Source organism: Meriones unguiculatus, chromosome 2, assembly GCF_030254825.1.
Source record: "Meriones unguiculatus strain TT.TT164.6M chromosome 2, Bangor_MerUng_6.1, whole genome shotgun sequence".
In the NCBI taxonomy this organism is placed as follows: domain Eukaryota; kingdom Metazoa; phylum Chordata; class Mammalia; order Rodentia; family Muridae; genus Meriones; species Meriones unguiculatus.
Window position 1 is genome coordinate 91,146,439 of NC_083350.1, and position 20,999 is coordinate 91,167,437.

At 41.9% G+C, this 20,999-nt stretch overlaps 2 protein-coding genes across 8 annotated transcripts in view; one reads left to right on the forward strand and one right to left on the reverse strand.

Annotated features, from left to right (window-relative positions):
• Syn3 (synapsin III) overlaps positions 1-20,999 on the forward strand; it is a 496,250-nt gene that overhangs the window by 92,542 nt on the left and 382,709 nt on the right. For all 7 annotated transcript variants that reach the window (XM_060377798.1, XM_060377800.1, XM_060377801.1 and 4 more), the window contains exon 4: positions 15,189-15,280. In XM_060377798.1, coding sequence (XP_060233781.1) covers positions 15,189-15,280 — 92 coding nt within the window. The remainder of the gene's footprint in view (positions 1-15,188; positions 15,281-20,999) is intronic.
• Positions 14,623-20,999, reverse strand: part of Timp3 (TIMP metallopeptidase inhibitor 3) — a 118,415-nt gene continuing 112,038 nt past the window's right edge. The window contains exon 3 of the mRNA XM_060377810.1: positions 14,623-15,424. Coding sequence (XP_060233793.1) covers positions 15,368-15,424 — 57 coding nt within the window. The 3' untranslated portion in view covers positions 14,623-15,367. The remainder of the gene's footprint in view (positions 15,425-20,999) is intronic.

Sequence of the window (20,999 nt, forward strand, 5' to 3'; positions counted from 1 at the left end):
GCACTTGCCTGAGTTTTATTCACTTAAGGCTCAGTGCTGCAACTAAGCACTCCTGCTGCCTTCATTTTGCAGGTGAGAGTTGGGCACGGAAAGACCAGTTTGTCTAAAGTAATATAACAAGGAAGGGGGATAATGTGGTCAGGGGCATGGCATCTGACTTGAAAAACCACAGGAGTGTACCACCGGAAAACTGCAGATCACTGCTATTTTAGTTTACATATTTCATTACTTAACCATTTGGGAATGTTGAATTTTATCATTTTGTCTGTCTTTTAAACTATTCATCTTGATATGTTTTTATACTTTTATCTTCTCCTACCTTTCTCGTCTGTGTACACATTTATTCATTTACACATACATATGCACATTCACTCTCATTCATATTCATTCTTCTTCCCTCTCCTTTTCCTTCTCCCTCTCCCTCTCTCTTCTGTCTCTCTCTCTCTCTCTTGCTTGCACGCTTTCCAGACCTTCCTGTTTAACGTTTCTCTCACTCACAGTAACATTCTGTTGTTCTGGTGGCTGATCCTGGACACAGCAGAGAAGTCACAGGACTATGTTGTACCTGTAGCTCAGTGACCTGCAGCTTCCCTGAGATGCTTGGTCCTGTTCCTAAGTAGGACCTCCTGATCTGGAGAAGCAGCTGAGCCAGGACGCAGGCTTTCAGTGCCTCTTTTGTCTACAAGGTGAGCCTGAGCTGGTGGAAAGAACTCAATCTCAAATGTTAGTTGAGGAAGTCATGGAGCCTCTAGGCTCTGGGAACTAAAAATACAGCCTGCAGTGGGAAATGGACAGGAATCAGCACTGCTGGCTGCAGGTCTTGGCATCCTGCCAAGTACTTGCTGGCATCAAGGCAAGAGGAACAGGCAGAATGGAGAAACAGGCAAGCCAGGCCTTTGCTGATAGATGCTACAGGTAGATGCACAGAAGACTAAAGGTGTGTAAAGGCAAAAAGCAGAGAAAGCTACAGGCCAGGGGCAAAGGCTGAGACCATCCAGTACCTCTCCATTTGGTCCTTCATTGTACACATTAGAACAAAAATCATTTCACATAACAGCACCCATTTGGTGAAATATAAAGAGTGTCAGTGGGTTTTGGGTCCCAGGTGACATAATTTGAGGAAAAGTCCCTGTCTTTCTGAGCACCCTCTGACATCAGCCACGTTGGCTTCTCTGCAAGACATGTCAGTCATTGAGCTACTGCTGCCACTCACCAGGCAGTCTTAGATCACAGCATGGGACAATGGGCCAAAGGGACTCTGTCTCTGCACTGTAGAGTCTCTGTTTTGGTCAGCAGCTGATGAACTATTTCACAAAAGTCATCTTAATTATTGAGGTCTGGCAGGAATTGTGTTGTAGGGAAGGTTACACAAGAAAACTGGCTGTGGAGTACAGTAGGGTGCTTTGAAGGGAGACCACTTCTGGAAGGCACCATTGAGCAGGGGCCTGAATAGCCTAAAGATATTCAGAGAAGGGCTTTCCATGGGGGACAGGAATCTAGGGTTCACTCCACAACTTTGGCATGGACAGGATGTCAGTGGGACAGTGGCTTTGAAGTTCAGAAGGAGAGGGCCAGGAATGGTGGGATTCTTTAAAGTTATTATTGTGTTGGAGGTTGGTCTGAAGAGTGTTACTGGCCCTTAAGATCTGGCTACACCTGTCTTTGTTTTGTAAACCTGCCTATTACATATCTGATTGATTGATTAAAAACAGCCTATACCTGTTCAGGGAAGAATGGGGTAGGTATGGCTAAGGTTCCCAGGCTTTTGGGGTTCAAGAGAGAATCACAGGAAACAGACAGATGGGGAAGAGAACCATGATGGGTTAGCTGGAGAATAAACCATTTGAGGATGGGAGGTAGGACTCCAGTAATGGTGTGAAAAGGCCCAGATGAACAATAAAAGCAAGTATTTATGAGATTATGATGGAAGATAAGAGGATTAAGGAGGATGGCATTGGATGCGGGCTGGGAGACAGATGGTGAGGTGATTCAGACAGTGTAGGTAGGAATATCTGCCTAGCCCAAGGTAAATAAGGCAGTTATAAATCTAACAGGTGTCTGTGACTTATTATTTGTGATGGTGAGTTAAATAATACTGCCAAAATCTGAATAATACTGAATAATAATAATAATAATGATAATACTGAAAGTCTTAGAGCTAATAATAAATATTATATAGCCCAACACCTTTTTAAAAAAATTACTACACTAATCATTGCCAGTGTTTGTCATTTCTACAAGTGTCTTGGCTGTGAGAGAAATTTGGAACTGGGGAAGGTCAGTTTATGTATAGAATGCTGTTCACCATAGGAAGAATTTTGCACTCAGTTTTGTTCATAGAAGTAAATACATCAATCTTTATTTGGGGTTTGGATGGAAGTCTGATGATAATTCACTAGAGAACTCAGAAATACCTTAATCATCCCTTGAAGACCACCATCACCCCACTTAAGATCCCTAAGGTAGCAAGAAGACCAATGGAAACTTCTGGGTGCTCAGTGCTCTCATGCAAGGCCCTCAGTATAAGCTCCAAACTGAAGCAGTGTAGCTCCTTACCTTCCTTGTAATCCAAATTACCTTAACAACTTTATTTTTTCAATTTAATTACTTTTCTGTGTTTTGCCTGTATGTATCATATGCACTGTTGTGTGCCTGGTACCTGTGCAGGTCAGAAGAGGGCATTAGATCCCCTGAAACTGGAGTTCTAAATAGTTATAAGCCACTATGTGAGTCCAAGAAACAAAACCCAGGTCCCCTGAAAGATTAACAAGTGTTCTTAACCACTGAACCATCTCTTCAGCCCTTCTATTTCAAATCTTAGTGCAGGTGTCTCCAGTTAAGTAAGTCATAAGACACAGCAAGCACATGGATCAAAGGAGACAGCAGAGGAGCTAATCCTGGAGCCAGAAGCTCAAACTAACCAAGATGCATTGCAGCTGAACACAGCTAAGAAGACAGAGCTAGGGAAAGAAGAATGGATTCCAGGGATAGCACCTTCAAAACACCAAAAGAAGGGCAGTGAACTTAATGAGCACTCAGATCCACACACCATCTGGTGCAAAGTTTAGAAGCCAGAACACACACAGCTTCATCCCCTAGCAAACAGTCATGGGTTCTCTGAGTGGTTTCTGCTGGTGAAACAGAGTAAGAAAGCTAGTCTAACAGGGCAGAGTGTCACAGTGAATAGGCACTGAGAAAGTCCCTGCTGTCTGAGATCTTCCACCAACCCTTCCAATCCCATGAACTTTGTGTTCATCTTTGCCTTTGTACCTGTCTGTCTAAGTCTCTCTGTCTCTCCTCCTGCAAAATGCATGAATAGCAAAAGCCCCATACAAGGACACACTCTAAGTTAGAACTCAAAGGTATAAGCTCCACCAGATACGTCTTCACTAACCAACAGGAATTTTCAGAATCTTATCACCCATGCTTGGGTCCCAGACCGATCTGTCGGCCAGCATCTTGCCTTTCTCAGGCACTTTGGACAACATCTCTTTGTGTTGAAATCCTCCTTCAGTCAGGTTTCATGGTGAAGGCTGATAGCTGCTACCTTCGCGTTCCCACACATTCTTGGTTTCTTTCATACATTCCAGGCAGTCATCCAGTTCCAAGCCTCAATTTTATTCTCTTTCCCATTGACCTGTTGGCCTAATAACATCCTTCAGTGTATTACCATAATCACAGCTGAGTCGCCCCCTTCCATGCTGTCATCACCATGATTATCATCGCAAATGCAATTATCAGTAAGAAGACATGAATACTTTGTGCTTTCAGTCACATTATCTACTTAGCTTAACATCCTTGTCAGGTGCCAGTGTTCATGAGAATGTAGCCAGAGGCCTTACAGAAAATTAAATTCATTGAATTTCTTTTCCTGTGTGTGCACATGCATGCACATGTGTCCTTGCATGTTTACATCTCTCCCAGTTTCTTGGAACTGGATGGGCTCTTTCTGATATAGAAGGCTGTAGTAGAGACTTTCCAGCCATATGTATCATCTACACCAGAGTCTAGATATTACAGGGAGCTGTATGAATGTCCTTAAAATCAAACCACTGCTCTCTCAGTGTCCTTTCTTACTTAATTTCCTTAAATGTGTCTCCTTCTTAATCCCTGGAACCTGTGGAAATGTTATCCAAAGGAACTTCACAGATATAATTGCATGGTTATAGTTATGAGCCTGAAGATTTGGAGTATCTTGGAGAGGCTAATTGAACCTAGTCTAACCACAGACTACATAAGCCCTTTAAAACAGTGAACTTTCTCTGATAATAAAAGATGTAAGGAAGGAGATGGGGACCTCCCCTATCAGTGGACTTGGGAGGGGCATGCGTGAAGAAGGGGGAGGGAAGGTGGGATTAGGAGGGAAGGAGGGAGAGGTTTATGGGGAGATACAAAGTGAATAAAGTGTAATTAATAAAAAAAAATATGCCAAAAAAAAGAAAAGATGTATCAGAACTGAAAATCAGAAAAAAAGTCTGAAATAGAGAAACACTTGCATTGCTAGTCCTCACAAAATAGAGAGTTCAGGGTTGTGGATCTGGCTCAGTTGGTAGAGTGCTTGGCTGGCATGCACAAATCCCTGGGTTCAATCCTCAACACTATGAATGGTGTGTGATGGTATATGCCTATAATTTCAGCATTTGGGAAGTAGAGACTGAAAGACTAGAAGCTCAACGTAGTTCTTGGATATCTCTCAAATTTGAGAGCAGTGTGTGCTGTATGAGACCGTATCTCAAAAAGAAAAGAGTGGTAGGAGGAGGAGGAAAATACAGTGTGACAAGAACACCATCTTTAGTAAAACATATAGGTCAGACAAAGTGGATACCAGTCCTCCACATACCAAGAACTTCATCCTCTCAACATCCTCCGAGGCAGCTTCTTCCCCGAGTCTCCCAATCACAGCCCAGCTAGCCAACACCTTGACTTTGGCCTTGTGAAACGCAGAACAGAGAGACCAATCAAGATAACCTGGACCTCTGACCTACAGAGCAATGAAATGAATTTGTGTTATCTAAAGTCACTAAAGACACAGTCGTCTATTTTAGCTGCAGCAGATGAATATGTGTAAAATGGATGCATGCTCCTTCTCCAGGAGTCCCAAAGCTTCAGCATCTGAACTCCATTCCAGCATTCTAGCTGTGTCTTCTGCTACATTTATCCATGGGCTCAGTGTCTCTAAAACAGATTATATTTCACAATTCCATTGCCTCATTGTCCCAGATCTTTAGCTTTTTTCTCTACTATCTGCCCAGAAATACTTTCCTAAACACTAATCCAGAACCTCTGTCAATGCAGTTCCCAAAGGCAAATGTGGTGGTAGACAGTGTTCTTCAGAGGAGCAGAACCAACAGGGTGTGTACCTATTGTAGGAAGGCATTTGTTAGACTTACTTACACACTAGGGCCTAACAACAGCATGCTGCATACTAGAGAGGCCGAGAATCTGATAGCTGCTCAGTCTGCAAGGCTGGTTGCCTCTGCAATACCAGTAAAGCACCAGTACCCTGGAAGCTCTCTGAAGAATTGCTGATATTGATTCTGAGTTGAAAGGATAAAGAACCTAGAATCTGATGGCCACAGAGAATGGTAGCAGCAGCGACAGATGTACTTGCTTAGGAAGAGAAGGCAGAAGGGAAACACTGCTTTCTCCTCAGGCCTCTTAGTACATGGACTGCCCATTGGAACATATCCACTTTGAAAGCCCATCATTTAATCTTCTATGGAAATGCCCTCAGGAACATTCCAGGTGATCGCAAATTCCAAATTGAATGTTAAGACCAAACACAGCCCCATTCACATTCAAAGTATGAGAGTAATAATTTTTCAAAACAATATTTGTGAATACCTATTGTGTGCCAACTCTGACCATGAAGCAGTGAGCAATTCTTTGTGAAGCGTGTTCTTGCTTGGTGTGCCTTTCTCATCAGGGTTGCTATCATAACAGTGTTTGTTTTGCGGTGTTAACTGAAGGACTCTGGTTGAGAAAGAGACTACATAAAAATGAAAGAGGCCATGGAGATAATTGACTCCACCAATTACAAGGTTCCAGATTAAAGATAAAGAAAATTAAAGCAGGAAAGAATGAGACTGTATCCTAAGGTCAATGTCAAATTTCATTCTTAGAGCTCTAATCCAAAGTTCAAGGCCAGTCTCTCTCCACCTTTTCTCCCCTTCTTCATGCAAATGTTTAATGTGTTTATAAAGAAGCAGGAAAGCTCAGATATTATTGGCATCAATGTTGGGAAACCTCTCCCCATGGTTTTTTAAAAGAATAATAAAATACCCAGAAAACCTGTTTATGCTTTTTACAACCTGTCTACAGACCAAAGAATTAGCACCTACCTTTCTAAATTATGTCTCCAGGTCATATCTTAGGAATGTGCCATACAGTTATTTTCCCTCCTAAGAGTCCCAACAATCTAAGTTAACTGAAAGTTATAGTCATTTTCCAGAGTAATATATTAGGAAGGGCTGAAGAACTGGCTCATCCAGTATGAATGCTTTCTTTCAGAGGCCAGCACACACGATGGGTGGTTCACAACCTCATGTAAGTCCAGTTTCAGGGGATTTTTTTTTTGGCCTCTTCAGACACCTTCACACAAGTGAACAAACACACCCAGAGAGACACATAAAGGTAAATAATAAAATGAACCTTAAGAAAATAAAGAATAGGCTGGAGAGATGCCTCAGAGGTTAAAAGCATTGGCTGTTCTTCCAGAGAGAGGACCTTGGTTCAATTCCAAGCACCTGCATGGCAGCTCACAACTCCATTTCCAGGGGATCCAAAACCCTCATGCATGCAAACAAAACACCAATGCACATAAAAAAATGAAATAGAATCATAAAGAAAGAAAAAGAGAAAGAGAGAGAGAGGAAGGAGAGAAGGAGGAGAAAGGAAACAAACTTTTATGTGCCCTATGTGGGGTGTGGGAAAAAGATAGACAAAAAGTAATTTAGTTGATCACAAGAACATGGGCTTACACTTCCAACAAGGCAGAAAGACAGCTAAGATGATAATGTTTGGAGCTGTGCTGAAACGTGAAACTTCATCTATAAAGCCAAGAGACTTCTTCCTGGGTATGTGAGCATGGCATTAGTGGATGATACACACAGTGGTCCTCAGTAGAGAGGATGACTCAATAGTGGGAGAGCTCTCTCCCTCACTTTTTCACCTCCTCTTACCTTTAAAGACCACATTCAGTTGCTAAGGAATGATTTAACATGGCTGGTGCTGAAGAGTAGTTGTTTTTTCTTTTCTTTAAAAAAGAAGCACTTAAAGAAATGCTCAACCTCACTAGCCATTAGGGAAATGCAAATCAAAACAACCCTGAGATTTCACCTTACACCCATGAGAATGGCCAAGATTAAAAACTCAACTGACAACACATGCTGGAGAGGGTGTGGAGAAAGGGGAACCCTTCTCCACTGCTGGTGGGAATGTAAACTTGTACAACCACTCTGGAAATCAATCTGGCGCTTTCTCAGACAACTAGGAATAGCGCTTCCTCAAGATCCAGCCATACCACTCCTGGGCATATATCCAAAAGAGGCTCAAGTACACAAAAAGGACATTTGCTCAACCATGTTTGTAGCAGCTTTATTTGTAATAGCCAGAAGCTGGAAACAACCCAGATGCCCCTCAACTGAAGAATGGATGCAGAAATTGTGGTACATCTACACAATGGAATATTACTCAGCAATGAAAAATAAGGAAATCATGAAATTCGCAGGTAAATGGTGGGATCTGGAAAGGATCATCCTGAGTGAGTTGTCCCAGAAGCAAAAAGACACACATGGTATATACTCACTCATATAGACATACAACATAGGACAAACCCACTAAAACCTGTGCATCTAAAGAAACTAAGCAAGAGAGAGGACCCTAACTAAAATGTCCAATCCCCATCCGGAAAAGCAAAGAGGATGGACATCAGAAGAAGAAGAAAACAGGAAACAACCTAGGAACCTACCACAGAGGGCCTCTGAAAGCCTCTGCCCTTCAGACTATCAAAGCAGATGCTGAGCCTGATGGGCAACTGTTGGGCAGAGTGAATGGAATTTTAGGTAAGAACTGGGAAATAGTAAGAGCTGGAGAGGACAGGGTCTCCACAAGGAGAGCAACAGAACAAGAAAATTTGAACACAGGGAACTTCCCAGAGACTCATACTCCAACCAAGGACTATTCATGGAGATAACCCAGAACCCCTGCACAGATGTAGCCCAGGGCAGTTCAGAGTCCAATTGGGTTACATAGTAATGTGAAGAGGGACTGCCTCTGACATAATCTGATTGGCCTGCTCTTTGATCACCTCCCTCTGGGGGGGGGGGGAGCAGCCTTACCAGGCCATAGTAGAGGACAATGCAGCCACTTTTGATGTGAACTGACAGACTAAGATCAGAAAGGAGAGGAGAACCTCCCCTATTAGTGGACTTGGGGAGTGGCATGCAAGCAGAGGGAGGAGGGAGGGTGGGATTGGGAGGGGCTTATGGGGGGATGCAGAATGAATAAAGTGTAATTGATGAAAAATTTAAAAAAAAAATTCCAGTGTTGCCTGGAAATACAAGAATGTAAAAAAAAAAAATTTATTCACTTTACATCCTTCTTTCCCTCCCAGTTCCACCCTCCCCTCTTCCCTAGAAAAGGGGAGCTCCCTTCCCATCTACCCCAGCTCATCAAGCTGCATCAGGACTGAGCATGTCCTCTTGCCCTGTGACCTGGCAAGGCAGTCCTGCCAGGGGAAAATGATCAAAAAGGTGACAAGTGAGTCTGTGTCCGATGTAGTCCCAACTTTCCTCACTAGAGGACCTGCATGAGGCCTAAGCTGCCCATCTGCTACATCGCACCTAGGTCAGTTCAGGCATGGTCCTCAGTTGATGCTTCAGGCTCAGCAAGCCCCTCTGGGCCCTGGTTAGTTGGCTGTGTTGGTCTTCTTGTGGAGCTCCTTCTCCAGGTTCTTTTCTCTTTCCTCCCACTTTTCCAAAAGACTCCCTAAGCATCACCCAATGTTTGGCTATGAGTCTCGGCATCTGTTTTGAGTCACTACTGGGTAGCACCTCTCAGTGGACAATTCTGCTAGGCTCCTGTCTGCAAGTTTAGCAGAGTATGGTTCTTAGAGTCTATAGTTAGCACTCTCCAAAAGGGTGGGTCTTTGGTTGGGCCAGGTACTGTTTGGGCATTCCCTCAATCTCTGCTTTATCTGCTGTCTTTATCTCTGCACATCTTGTAGGCAGGGTAAATTTGGGGTCAAAGTTTTTGTGGGTGAGTTGTTATTCACCTCCCTTGAAGAGTAGTCCTTGATGCTCATTGAATTTTTAATTTTTAAGAGAGGCAGATCTTTGAAAGGGCTATCTGCAATAATGGGCAGATTCGACACAGAGCATAATAGAATACATAATGTCCCATCAGTCATATCATAAAGGGAGCCATAGGAAGATTATTTTACCAGTTCTCAGGATAGGTTGGACCTTTGAGGTCAGCTGGTGGCCTGGTGTCTGTATGTATTATAGAGTGAGCATATAAGAAGATTCTATCTGGTCTGTAGATTGAGGGGACAGACTGGTCACCCTGTATTGTCTTTGTATTTCTTCTGTTTGGGTGGCTTTCATCTTATCTAGTTGGTCACTGCCCAGACTCCCTGCAAAGGAACAGTAACAGAGACCATTTGAAGCAGACACCATGATAGACATAGGGAACAGAATAGGATGGAAAATTTAGAAGTAGTTGGGCCTACTGGCACAGGTTTGTAACCCCAGCTACTTAAGAGGCTGAGGTCAGAGGATCACAAGCTCAACGCCAGTCTTTGAACTACATAGTGAATTCAAGACCAGTGTGGACAACTTAGTAAGACTTTATCCCAAACTTTAAAAACTAAAAGAGATCAATGTAGAGTTCAGTGGTAGAGCACTTACCCTACCATATTAAAGTGAATTCTATGGCTATACTGCCACAAAAATACACAAGAGTGTCACAAGTGAAATAATATGGTGTTTGGCAAAGGTATAAGTGTGGTCCTATTGAAAAATAAAAAGTCATTTTAGCAAATGGTGGCAAAAATGCCGCTTAACCAGATGGAGAAGTCAAAACTTGAACCTTAAAAGTTAATTCTATATGTATCACAAGATTAAATACAATGCATAAGACAATAGAGCTTCTAGCAAGAAATGTTGCAGAATGGTTCCCAGCTGTGTGTGGGTTCTGCAAGCTCTTGAGCCTACTTGTTTTTTATGTGTTGTCCCATCCCCCTAGTCCCCCAGCATTGAGTGCTTCCTTTCATGAAGGGTCAAACCAGCAGTTGGCCACAGACTTCCACATCCCTCCTTATGGAGCTCATTTTCTGTGTAGCTCTACTGTTTCCTATAAATTACCTGCAAATTTATAGCCATAGTGGTTCTCCTGAGCTTCAGCTTTGGAGTCATCACCTCAGCAATAGCTGAGCTCAGTATTACTTCTCCCATGCTGCTCTGTAGCCAGGAAACTCCCTGCAGGCAATGATCATGGACAGTCATAATTGCTTCCTTTCTGCAGGAATCCCAGTCCTGAAATGCTAGCTGTAGGATGAATGCAAACTAATAAATGTATTTTTTTCTGATCTCCTTATATATGATGGAACTATAAATAGAGTTTCTAGTAGTTTATTGTAGCCATGAGCCAACATCTGTCTATTAGTTGCTTTTCTAATTGCTATAGCCAATATGCAACAAAAAGCAACTAAAGAAAGGGAAGACTTTATTTTGGTTTACAGTGTGAAGGCAGAGTCCATCATGGTGGGGAAGGCATGGGAGCAGAAGCATGGTGGGAACAGAGATTCTTTGCTCATATCTGGATAAATAAGGAGGCAAAGAAAAGAAGACGCCAGCTCTCAACTCATTTTCTCCATTTGTTTGGTCCAAGACTCCAACCAACGGGATGGATACACCCACATCCAATGTAGGGCTTCCATCCTCAGTTAAATCTCTCCAGAAACAACCCTAAAACCTCATCCAGAAGTGTGTCTCCTTGGTGATTCCAAATTCAACCAAACTGACAATGAAGATAAACCATCAAATTCTCTATATTTAACATCTTGTGTGATACAAAGCTTGAAGACATCACTTGTTTTTTAGTTCTACCATTTTATTTTGGATTTGGTTTTAGTTTTTCTTAGACAATTTCTCTGTGTAGCTCCAATTTTCCTAAATCTCACTCTGTAAACCAAGTTGGCCTCAATCCAGTGATCTGCCTGCCTGTGCCTAGCATATGCTGAGATTAAATACATGCACCATGGTACCTGGAGGTTTTCCCAATCTGATGCCTTCAGTTCATTCTTACCAAGACAGTGAAACTGGAAATAATCGTAACTTCAGTTCTTCACAGAAGCCCATGTCTCAGCCACATGCTGTCTCAGAAGTTTGAACCATCACAAAAATCTTAAGAATAGATATTATTTTTATTGTTATCTCCATTGTACAGATGTTAAAACTGATATTAAGGAAAACTAGTGAAACTGATTGACTAGTACATTGAGTAGCTTACATATACAGGTGGCTTCTTGAATCCATATGCATCTGTACCACAAGGTCTCAAGTGTAGCACTTTTTAAAAAATCATATAAAAGACAATTGAAGGCAAAATTGAGGCTAAAATATTAATTCATGCAGAAATTTTAAATTACTCATTAAAACTTTTGTAAAATGGGTAATTGCTATATTACAGAGAGAAAGGGAGACAGAGAAAGAGGCATACAGAGAAAGACAGAGAGGGAGGGAGAAAGAAACTGTATATGTTTATATTCATGAGTCCATGTGCCTGAAGTTGATAGAGAAGCCTACTGATGACATTGACTTTCGGAGATCTCTTCTACCATTGCTTGCAATGCTGAAATTGCATTCATTTCTCAGTTATATTTTCAAATTTTATTTTATTTTTATTAATTATAGTTCATTCACCCTGTATCCCAGCTGTAGCCCCCTTCCCCTCCCAATCCCACCTCCCCTCATCTTCTCCTATGCCCCTCCCCCAGTCCAATGATAGGGGAGGTCTGCCTCCCCTTCCATCTGACCCTAGTCTAGCAGGTCTCATCAGGACTGACTCCATTGTCTTCCTCTGTGGACTGGTAAGGCTGTTCTTCCCTCAGGTGGAGGTGATAAAAAAGCCATCCCATGAGTTCATATCAGAGATGGTTCCTATTACTGGGGAACCCTCTTGGACACTGAGCTGCCATGGGCTACATCTGTGCAGGAGTTCTAGGTTATCTCCTTGCATGGTCCTTGTTTGGAGTATCAGTCTCACAAAAGACCTCTGTGCCCAGATGTTTTGGTTCTGTTGCTCTCCTTGTGGAGCCCTGTCCCCTCCAGGTCTTTCTATCTCCCTCTTCTTTTATAAGATTCCCTGCACTCTGCCCAAAGTTTGGCTGTGAGTCTCAGCATATGTTTTGATACCCTGCTGGGTAGAGCTTTTCAGAGGCCCTCTGTGGTAGGCTCCTGTCCTGTTCCCTGTTTTCTCCCTCTTCCAATGTCTGTTCTGTTTGCCTTTCAGTTTTTTGTTTTTCTCCTAGGGTTGTATGAAATATTTACACAAGCTAGGAGATCTTAAAAAAAACAAATTTCTCATAGTTCTAGATGTTAGATAGTATACATCAGATTTCAGCACACCCTCCCACACCCTAGGCTCTAAGGGACAATCTCTGTTGACTCCCTCTGCCTTCTAGTGTCTCCTGGCTATCTTTGCTCATGGTTTCATCATTCTAGTGTCGATTTCTTCATCTTCGTGTGACTTCTAACATTTATATGTCTGGTTTTCTCTGGGCTTGTCATTAGAGTTAGGGTTCATTTGAATCAAGATGATCTCCTCTTCAGATGTTAGCCTTAATTACATCTATTAAAAAAAAAAAGCTGTTTTCTTAAAGAGGTTCCATAAGGTATCAGTGATTAGGACTTGGGTCTGTCTTTCTGGGGGAATAACAACTGATCCACTGCAGTCTCTATGGGAATAATGAGATTTGTTCAAGGTGACCACAGTGAGCCATCTTGATGGAGAAGGGGCTTGGGTACCTTTGTGTTCCTTTCCACTGCTGTTGATGTTTTAGAAACTTAATACAGAGCAATTCCCGTTTTCTTTACTTCTAAAACTCTCTGTGTTACAACAGAATCTAGTTGCCCTGTGACCCAGGCATTCACCCTCTCTAATTGTTTATAATTGTAATCCATGGCTGGGAAATAATTCTGGACATGCAAATATGAAAAAGACCAACCTCTGACTTTTTTAAAAAAATATTTTATTGGAAGCCGGAATATATCTCCTATCCAGGAATTTCTTTTTCCTTTTTGACAGCAAGACAATGCCTGGGTCTGCACCCTTCCCATTTCATTTCTTTTCTCCACATATCTAAGTAACAAGCCCTCCTGTTTTGCAACTTCTTTTTAACTTCTTTCTCTGCCATAAATATGCACCAGCTTTTTAAAATTCTTTGTGATGCTGTCAATTAAGTATTTTGAGCAATCTGGAGCTGAATTTGGAGGCATCAGACATAATAGCTATGTCATTACCACAGTTTACGAACGCGGGCTCATTAGCAATGATCTTTTCTTTTCACCTTGCCACAACATAATGAGGTTATAAACTAAAGCAAGAGACATAAGTGTTCTTGGTTTCCCTTAATACAATCTGCAGCCCCATATATTACATTTTTGAAGACTAGATAAACACAGTTATATTCTTTTAAAAATCAGTTTGAAATCCAGCTCACAGTACCTCATAATGTAATCTTGGAGAGAGAACCTTTAAAGAGGTCATCAAGAAAAAGCAGTCATTAGAGTGAGAATTTAGGTATACAATTGATGTCTTTATAAAAACAGGGACTTTGGAAATAAGGACAAACATTGAAAAGATGATAGGAAGAGACTCAGGGAAAAAAATTGTACTCTTCAAGCCAAGAAAGGGGTTCTAGAGTAGATTCAACCCTTACAAGCCATCAAAAGAAACTAACCCTACCTGCATCTTGATTTTAAAATTTTAGCCTAGAATGACAGAGTATAGGTTCTTGCCATTTAAGCCACCGAGTAGTTGATAGTGATGACAGCATTCTCTGAGATAGGTAGTTATAACATGTCTCTATCTCCAAGGAGCATACAGTGTGACCAGGGATATGTGTTATTCCACGGAACTCTGATTGAAAGCAATAGAATTTCAGCAATGCCTTAAACAGATGAGCAAGCACAAAGGTACACACCAAAATCCAAAGACAGGATCAGGAGGGTTCTTCATCTCTTGCTTCTGTCCTTCTCTCCCTCTCTTAGTGGCTTGATACCTCTTTCCTCCTCCTTCTCCTCTGCTTCATTCTCTTGTTCTTCAGCCTTCTCCATTCTGGTTTTCCAAACTTTCCTAATGCAGCTAGCAATAAATATGACCCCAAACACCCCCAAGCTTGTATATTAAAGATATAAACCACCTATGGGCTCGGGATGTAGTTCAGTTGTAGATTGCTTTCTTAGCATGCACAAAGCCCTGGGTTTTATCCCCAGCACTAAATAAAACCATTGTAGTACAATGCAGTTTCTCCAATTTCTGGACTTAGGAGATGGAGATAGGAGGATCAGAAGATCAGAGTCATCTTCTGCTGTGTAGTGAGTTTGAGGTCAGCCGTCGTTCATTTTATACAACCCTGTGTCAAAAAACAAAAAGAGAACAACAGAAACAACCCCCTAGAAACAAACTGCATGTCTTGTTTTAACTTCTCAGACAGTATCATTCTCTCATTTGCATCAACTGTGACCAAAGGAACACAGACACTGTAGCTACATGTATGGAACAAGGGATATTGAGCAGATAATTTGAGGAGTGTTCTGTTACCAGAGCCATATAATCAGAGGCATAAGGCTGACAAACTGCACAGCGCAAGGCTCACAGCTCTGGGGAAATTGGCCTGATAACATTTGGCATCTTCTAGTGACAGACAGAAGAGCCATTGTCATGATAACAGGTCCTCGAATCAGACTCATGGGTTCCAGTATGATGCTTTCATCATGTCATCCTGAGCATGTCACCTGCCTCTCCACACTTCAGCTTCCTTTGGAAAAGGGAAATAAAAATTCCATTTCTAAGTTCGAGATAAGGCCTGGATATGCACTGGATAATACATAGACATATACAGTAAGTGTCTACACTGGTGATGTTTGAGGCCTCCATTTTTGTTGTTTTGCTTTCTTCTCCAGGCTGAGTTTTCTGAGCTAAACCTGGCAGCTTATGTCACCGGAGGCTGTATGGTGGACATGCAAGTTGTGAGAAATGGCACCAAAATTGTGCGGTAAGCAGACCTGAGATCCAAAAGATATCTGAGAAGTGTATATGGGAAACCTCACAGAGAAACCTCCACACTCACCTGTGGCAAATTTCAGATGTCATGTGCACATCCCCATGCCAAATGATTTCCATGGAGTCCCAGTTGCCCCTGTAAGAGAAATGATTAATGACACAAATACATGGGAATGAGAAAAAAAAAAAAAAAATGTGATGTCCAGGAATAAGGCTTGGGCTTGGGGCAAAAGGCATGGGTTCTTTTTTTTTTTTTTCTCTACTTTTTAAAAAAATTTATTGATATTTTTATAAATTGCAGTTTATTCACTTTGTATCCCAATTGTAGCCCCCTCCCTCACTCCCTCCCAACCCCACCCTCCCTTCCTCATCTCCTCCCATGCCCCTCCCCAAGTCTACTGAAGGGGATGTCCCTTTCCTCTGACCCTAGCTTATCAAGTCTCAACAGGACTGGCTGCATTGTTTTCCTCTGTGAAGGCATGAGTTCTTTTTGTCCATCTGTGACTCTATTCTGGCTGTGTTTGGTTCCTTTTGCTCTGTGGAATGAGGAAATGTGGAAAGAGCAATACTGCAGCCAGAGGCTGCCAAAGTTTCCATAAATCCATGCATGTGAGAGCAGCCTATCCACACTATAAAGTTTTAGCAGAAGGAACAGAACCCATCCCAGTAGCACAGCAGACTAAACATTCAGAGAATCCCCTCTAACCGTAGCAGAACTAAAAGCCCTGATTATCAGATTTTCTAAAAATCTGTGTAGGATGTGTGCTGAACTGGAGAGGAAATGAGAGAATTCTTTGGAAGTCAGAAATTACAAGTGTGCATCTGCAGGAGAGATAATCATATAAATGCAAACCTATGTGATTAGGCTCTAAGAAAGAAGTTCTCAGCCCAATGTGTGGAGGTCTAAATGGGCAAGGGATGAAGCTCAGATTTGGACAGGTAGGAAAACCAGATGGTCTGGAGGGAAGGTAAGCACATGCTTAGCATCTTGTCCAATGGTGGGTTGTGGGTATTCCTGGGCTAGGGAGAGGGAATGGGAATTCTGCAAGCTAAAAACAGCTTCTGCAGGTAAAGACAGACAAGCAATGGGGCAGAGTTTGGGGATTCTGAGAGATAGGCTAATACAATCATTTACAATGTGCTTTCTTACTGCAGGGAAGACATTGTGTGGCTCCCTGTTTCCAATAACAGGAGGCCAGATCATTTGGGCCACCACTAAAAACTAATTTCCAATAATTGTAATGCTTAGCCACCTTCAGAGAGTTGACATGACAATGGGTGTTACCAGGGAGAGAATAATGGAACAATGGAATTGTTCATTTGAATGTGAAATGTCCCCATAGGGCTCATTTAGTTGAACACTTGGTTCCTAGTTGGTGGTACATTTATAGGAGTCAGCAGAATCTTTGGAATGTGGGGCGAAGCTGGAAAAAATAGGTCAAGCAGCCCTGTTGTTTCTGGAAACATGCTGTTCCCTTGGAGTTGTTCACCCACTCTGGCTCTTACAATCTTTCAGCCTCTTCTTCCACGTAGATCTCTAGTCCTTGAGGGAAGGGATGTCATACATCTCACTTAGGGCTGAGGGTGTCAAAGTCCCTCACTCCGCATGTTATCCAAATGCGAGTCTCTGTATTAATTACCATCTACTGCAAGAAGAAGCTTCTCTGATGAGGGTACAATGATGCATTGATCTAAGAGTATAACAATTAGGAGTCGTTTTATTGCAATGTTCATTTAGCAGAATGATTGTAGTAGATTTTACCATGATCAATATGGTTTCAGGTTCTTGGCCTCATTGAAAATGTCAGGGTATGTGAGAGACCAAAAAGATTGAAAATTAGCAGCTATTATTAAGGGCTGAAAAATCTGTTGATGCCCTGAGGGGAAGGACCGCCTTACTGCATTCTTTCCCCACCTACTAGAGATAACAGTTGCTAGGAAACTGGCCCATCCCCCTAGGGAGGGACACCAGGTCATGGTCTGGGGACCTTCCTATAGCCAATCAATTCAAAATGTAGCATTTTGACCAATAGATGCTTGCCAGGCAGGAATCGCCCCTGCCTTGGGCATGCTGGGAGGAACCAGAATCTATATATCACCCAACTAACCTGGGCCCGGCGCGAAGCGGTGGGGCTGTGTAGCCCAAGCTGCAGCTTGTAATTTCAATAAAAAGACCCTCTTGTGTTTTGCAACGGAGTCGATTCCTGGAGATCTTTTGGGGGCTCGCGCACTGGGTATAACAGCAACTGGGCTAAAAGCCTAGAGACCCTATAATAGGTCTCCTTGGCTTACTACCCCTATATCCACCCTGAAGGGACCCCAGATCCCATTACAAAAAAATAAATCTATAAGATACAAGGGGTCATATCTGGAAGACCCAAGATTGGGTCTTCAAATGATCATGGGAAAGGGGGAAATGAGAGACCAAAAAGATTAAAAATTAGCAGCTATTATTAAGGGCTAAACTATGTGGGTGGAGAAGTCTGTTGATGCCCTGAGGGGAAGGACTGCCTTACTGCATTCTTTCCCCACCTACTAGAGATAACAGTTGCTAGGAAACTGGCCCATCCCCCTAGGGAGGGACACCAGGTCATTATGGTCTGGGGACCTTCCTATAGCCAATCAATTCAAAATATAGCATTTTGACCAATAGATGCTTGCCAGGCAGGAATTGCCCCTGCCTTGGGCATGCTGGGAGGGACCAGAATCTATAAATCACCCAACTAACCTAGGGTGGCGCGCTCAGCTCCCACCGCTTCGGCGGTGGGGCTGTGTAGCCCAAGCTGCAGCTTGTAATTTTCAATAAAAAGACCCTTATGTGTTTTACAACGGAGTCGATTCCTGGGGATCTTTTGGGGGCTCGCGAACTGGGTATAACATATGGATTCCATCTCATGGAGCTGGCCTTAAAACAGAGAAGGGGAAGTGGGCATAAAGTCCCTCCCCTAAGCAAGAAGATATTTGCAACTGATAGCTGTTGGGAGAGGAAAAGTCTGTTTACTTTAGTGGAGTGACACTGGGTAATATCAAGCACACCACAGGTCAGGCTGCATGCTAAGAAATAGTTAACCAACACAAAATGGACTCCGTGGTTTTTATTGCTTTTCTGGTTTGATTTGATTTGTTGTTATTGGTGGTGGTGATGGTATGTGTCGTTTTTATGTGTGCTTTTGTTGTGATGGTGGTGGTGGCTTTGTTTTGTCTTGCCTTTTAAGAGAAAAGAAGAGTACAGAGTTAGATGGCTGGGAATGGGGAATCTGGAAGGTGTTGTGGGAAGGGAAAAATAAGACCAAAACATATTATACAATAAAAATTTAAATAAATAGTATTAAAATTAGAACTTTTAGAAATGGAAAAGTATAATAGCCAAAATAATTGCATGTATTGTGTTTAACAGCACATTAGACACAGTTGGAAAAGCACACATAGAAATTAAATGAAGTGTCCTGAGGGAGAGAGAGAGAATGGAGAACATTAGAAATCCGAAAGAGTGGGCTGGGTCTCAAGATAGACTAGACTGTTCATTTAATATTAGGGTCAAAAGAGAACTGAAAGAATAAAAGAATGGAGTAGAGGCAGGAGTGCAATGAATGATTCTTCCAACATAATATGCCAGTCAGAATCTCAACACAGTTTAAGCAGCATATAGAAAAAAGAATTCTACACTCAGACATGTCCATGCAACTTTAGAAGATAAAGAAACACTTCATGAAAATAGGCAGAGTTGGGAAGGTAAATTTATTTTATTGTAATAACAGAGTGACAGCTTTCAAAGAGCCATGGTGAGTATGCCTTTAGAGCAATGAAGAAAATTAGTTACCAACCTTTAATTCTGCCCCCTACTCTGGAAAACAGGTTACATGAACTGAACAATGAACAAATAAAAACATTTAAAAAGAGCAGCTCCTTACTATCAATTCTTTAGGCCAAGGAAAATGATCACAGAGAAGAATAGGCTTTGAGGAGAAGTGAAAAGAAAAGAAGAGGACTTATGCAAGTGACTGTTGTTTTCAGATGGTGATAATAATAATCCAGCTACTTGTAGAGTAGTAATGGTTCTTATAAAGTGTCTTTGTGCAAGCAGGTAGAGTCGCTCTCTTACTCCTCCCACTGTCTCATGCATTCACTCTGCTGATGTGCATGGTCCTGGACAAACCTGTTCGCCATATTCCTGTCCCTGAAGCCCTGTCTTTGCTTCTTCTTTACCCAGAGGTTCCCTAGACCTTGTGGGTGGTGGAGCCAAAGAACACTGAAACCTGACCCTACTCCCCAGTAACACTGATAAGAGATCACACTTACAGAAAATGTGAATTCCGAGGAAATATCCTGCCATGGTTACTTGTGAAAACTGCAACCTCTACAAAGTACCCTCAAATATATTTGTTATATATATGTTATATATAAATATATATATAATTTCATTAAATATCAATGATCTAAATATTCTAATTAAACAAAACAACTTTTCAGGGTAACTTTAAAAATTTTATTCAAAAGATTAACATAAATATAATGCAGAGCATTTGAAAACTAGGGGGGAAATATATCAAAACTACCAGGTTAATAAAAATGCTAGCTGAGGGCCAGGTGTGGTATGTAAAATCAGAAGGTGGTAGGAGAAGCAAAAGTACCAAGACTTCCAGGCCCCCTAAAGCTCCACAGGAAGGGAGGGGGAAGGGAGGCAGTAAAGTGGAAGAGTGATTGTCCAGCACCTTCTAGAGCCCTGAAGGCTCTAAGATCAACAATTAATAAATGGAATTTCATAAAACTGAAAAACTTCTGCAAGTCAAATGACACTGTTAATAGGACTGTTGAAAGTGACTATTGGTATTTATTATTGAATTATCTTCTAGTAAAGCTTGCTGTTAATCTTAAACAGCTGTATAACCAAATCACCACACAGAGACTGGTTTTTAGTTAACCTAGAACACAATGCTGGGCAATATTTACTCCCTCCTAGACCTCCAAGCCCTCAGTTTCCTAACATTTAGATTTCCTACATTATATTTGCTTTTTGTGAAATCTTAGGTCTGGTTCATGCTCCACATCCTCCAAGATCTCTCCTCCAGCTCTGCTCTCCTAGCTCACCTCTTGCCCCTTCTCCTCCCACTCATCTCCTGCCTTCTGGCTCCTCCCCTCTTTCCTGTCCTCTGGCTCCTCCCTGCTCAACATTGTGTCTAGTTGCTTTATTTTGTCCTGTTTACACAAGAGTTGAGACAGGATGCTTAGAATGAGTATCACAATGCAATATCCGGATTGAAACCAGAGAGTTGGGGGTTAGGGGGGAGAAATCAGCATTTGAATGAACAAGGGTAAGGTTTATACATTAAACAAACACATTATACCAACATAGGACAAAATGGCAACCTATAGAATAGGGAAAAGATCTTCATCAACCCAACATCCAACAGAGGGCTCATATCCAAAATACAAAGAACCCAAAAAGCTAAACACCAACAAACCAGTTAAAAAACAGGGTACAGAGCTAAACAGAAAATTCTCAATAGAGGAATCTCAAATGGTTGACAAACACTTAAATAAATGTTCAGTGTCCTTAGTAATCAGGAAAATGTAAATCAAAACAACACTGAGAGTCTATCTTACACCTGTCAGAATGGCTGAGATAAAAAACTCAAGTGATAGCACATGCTGGTGAGGATGTGGAGCAAAGGGAACATTCCTCCATTGCTTGTGAGAGTGCAAACTTGTAC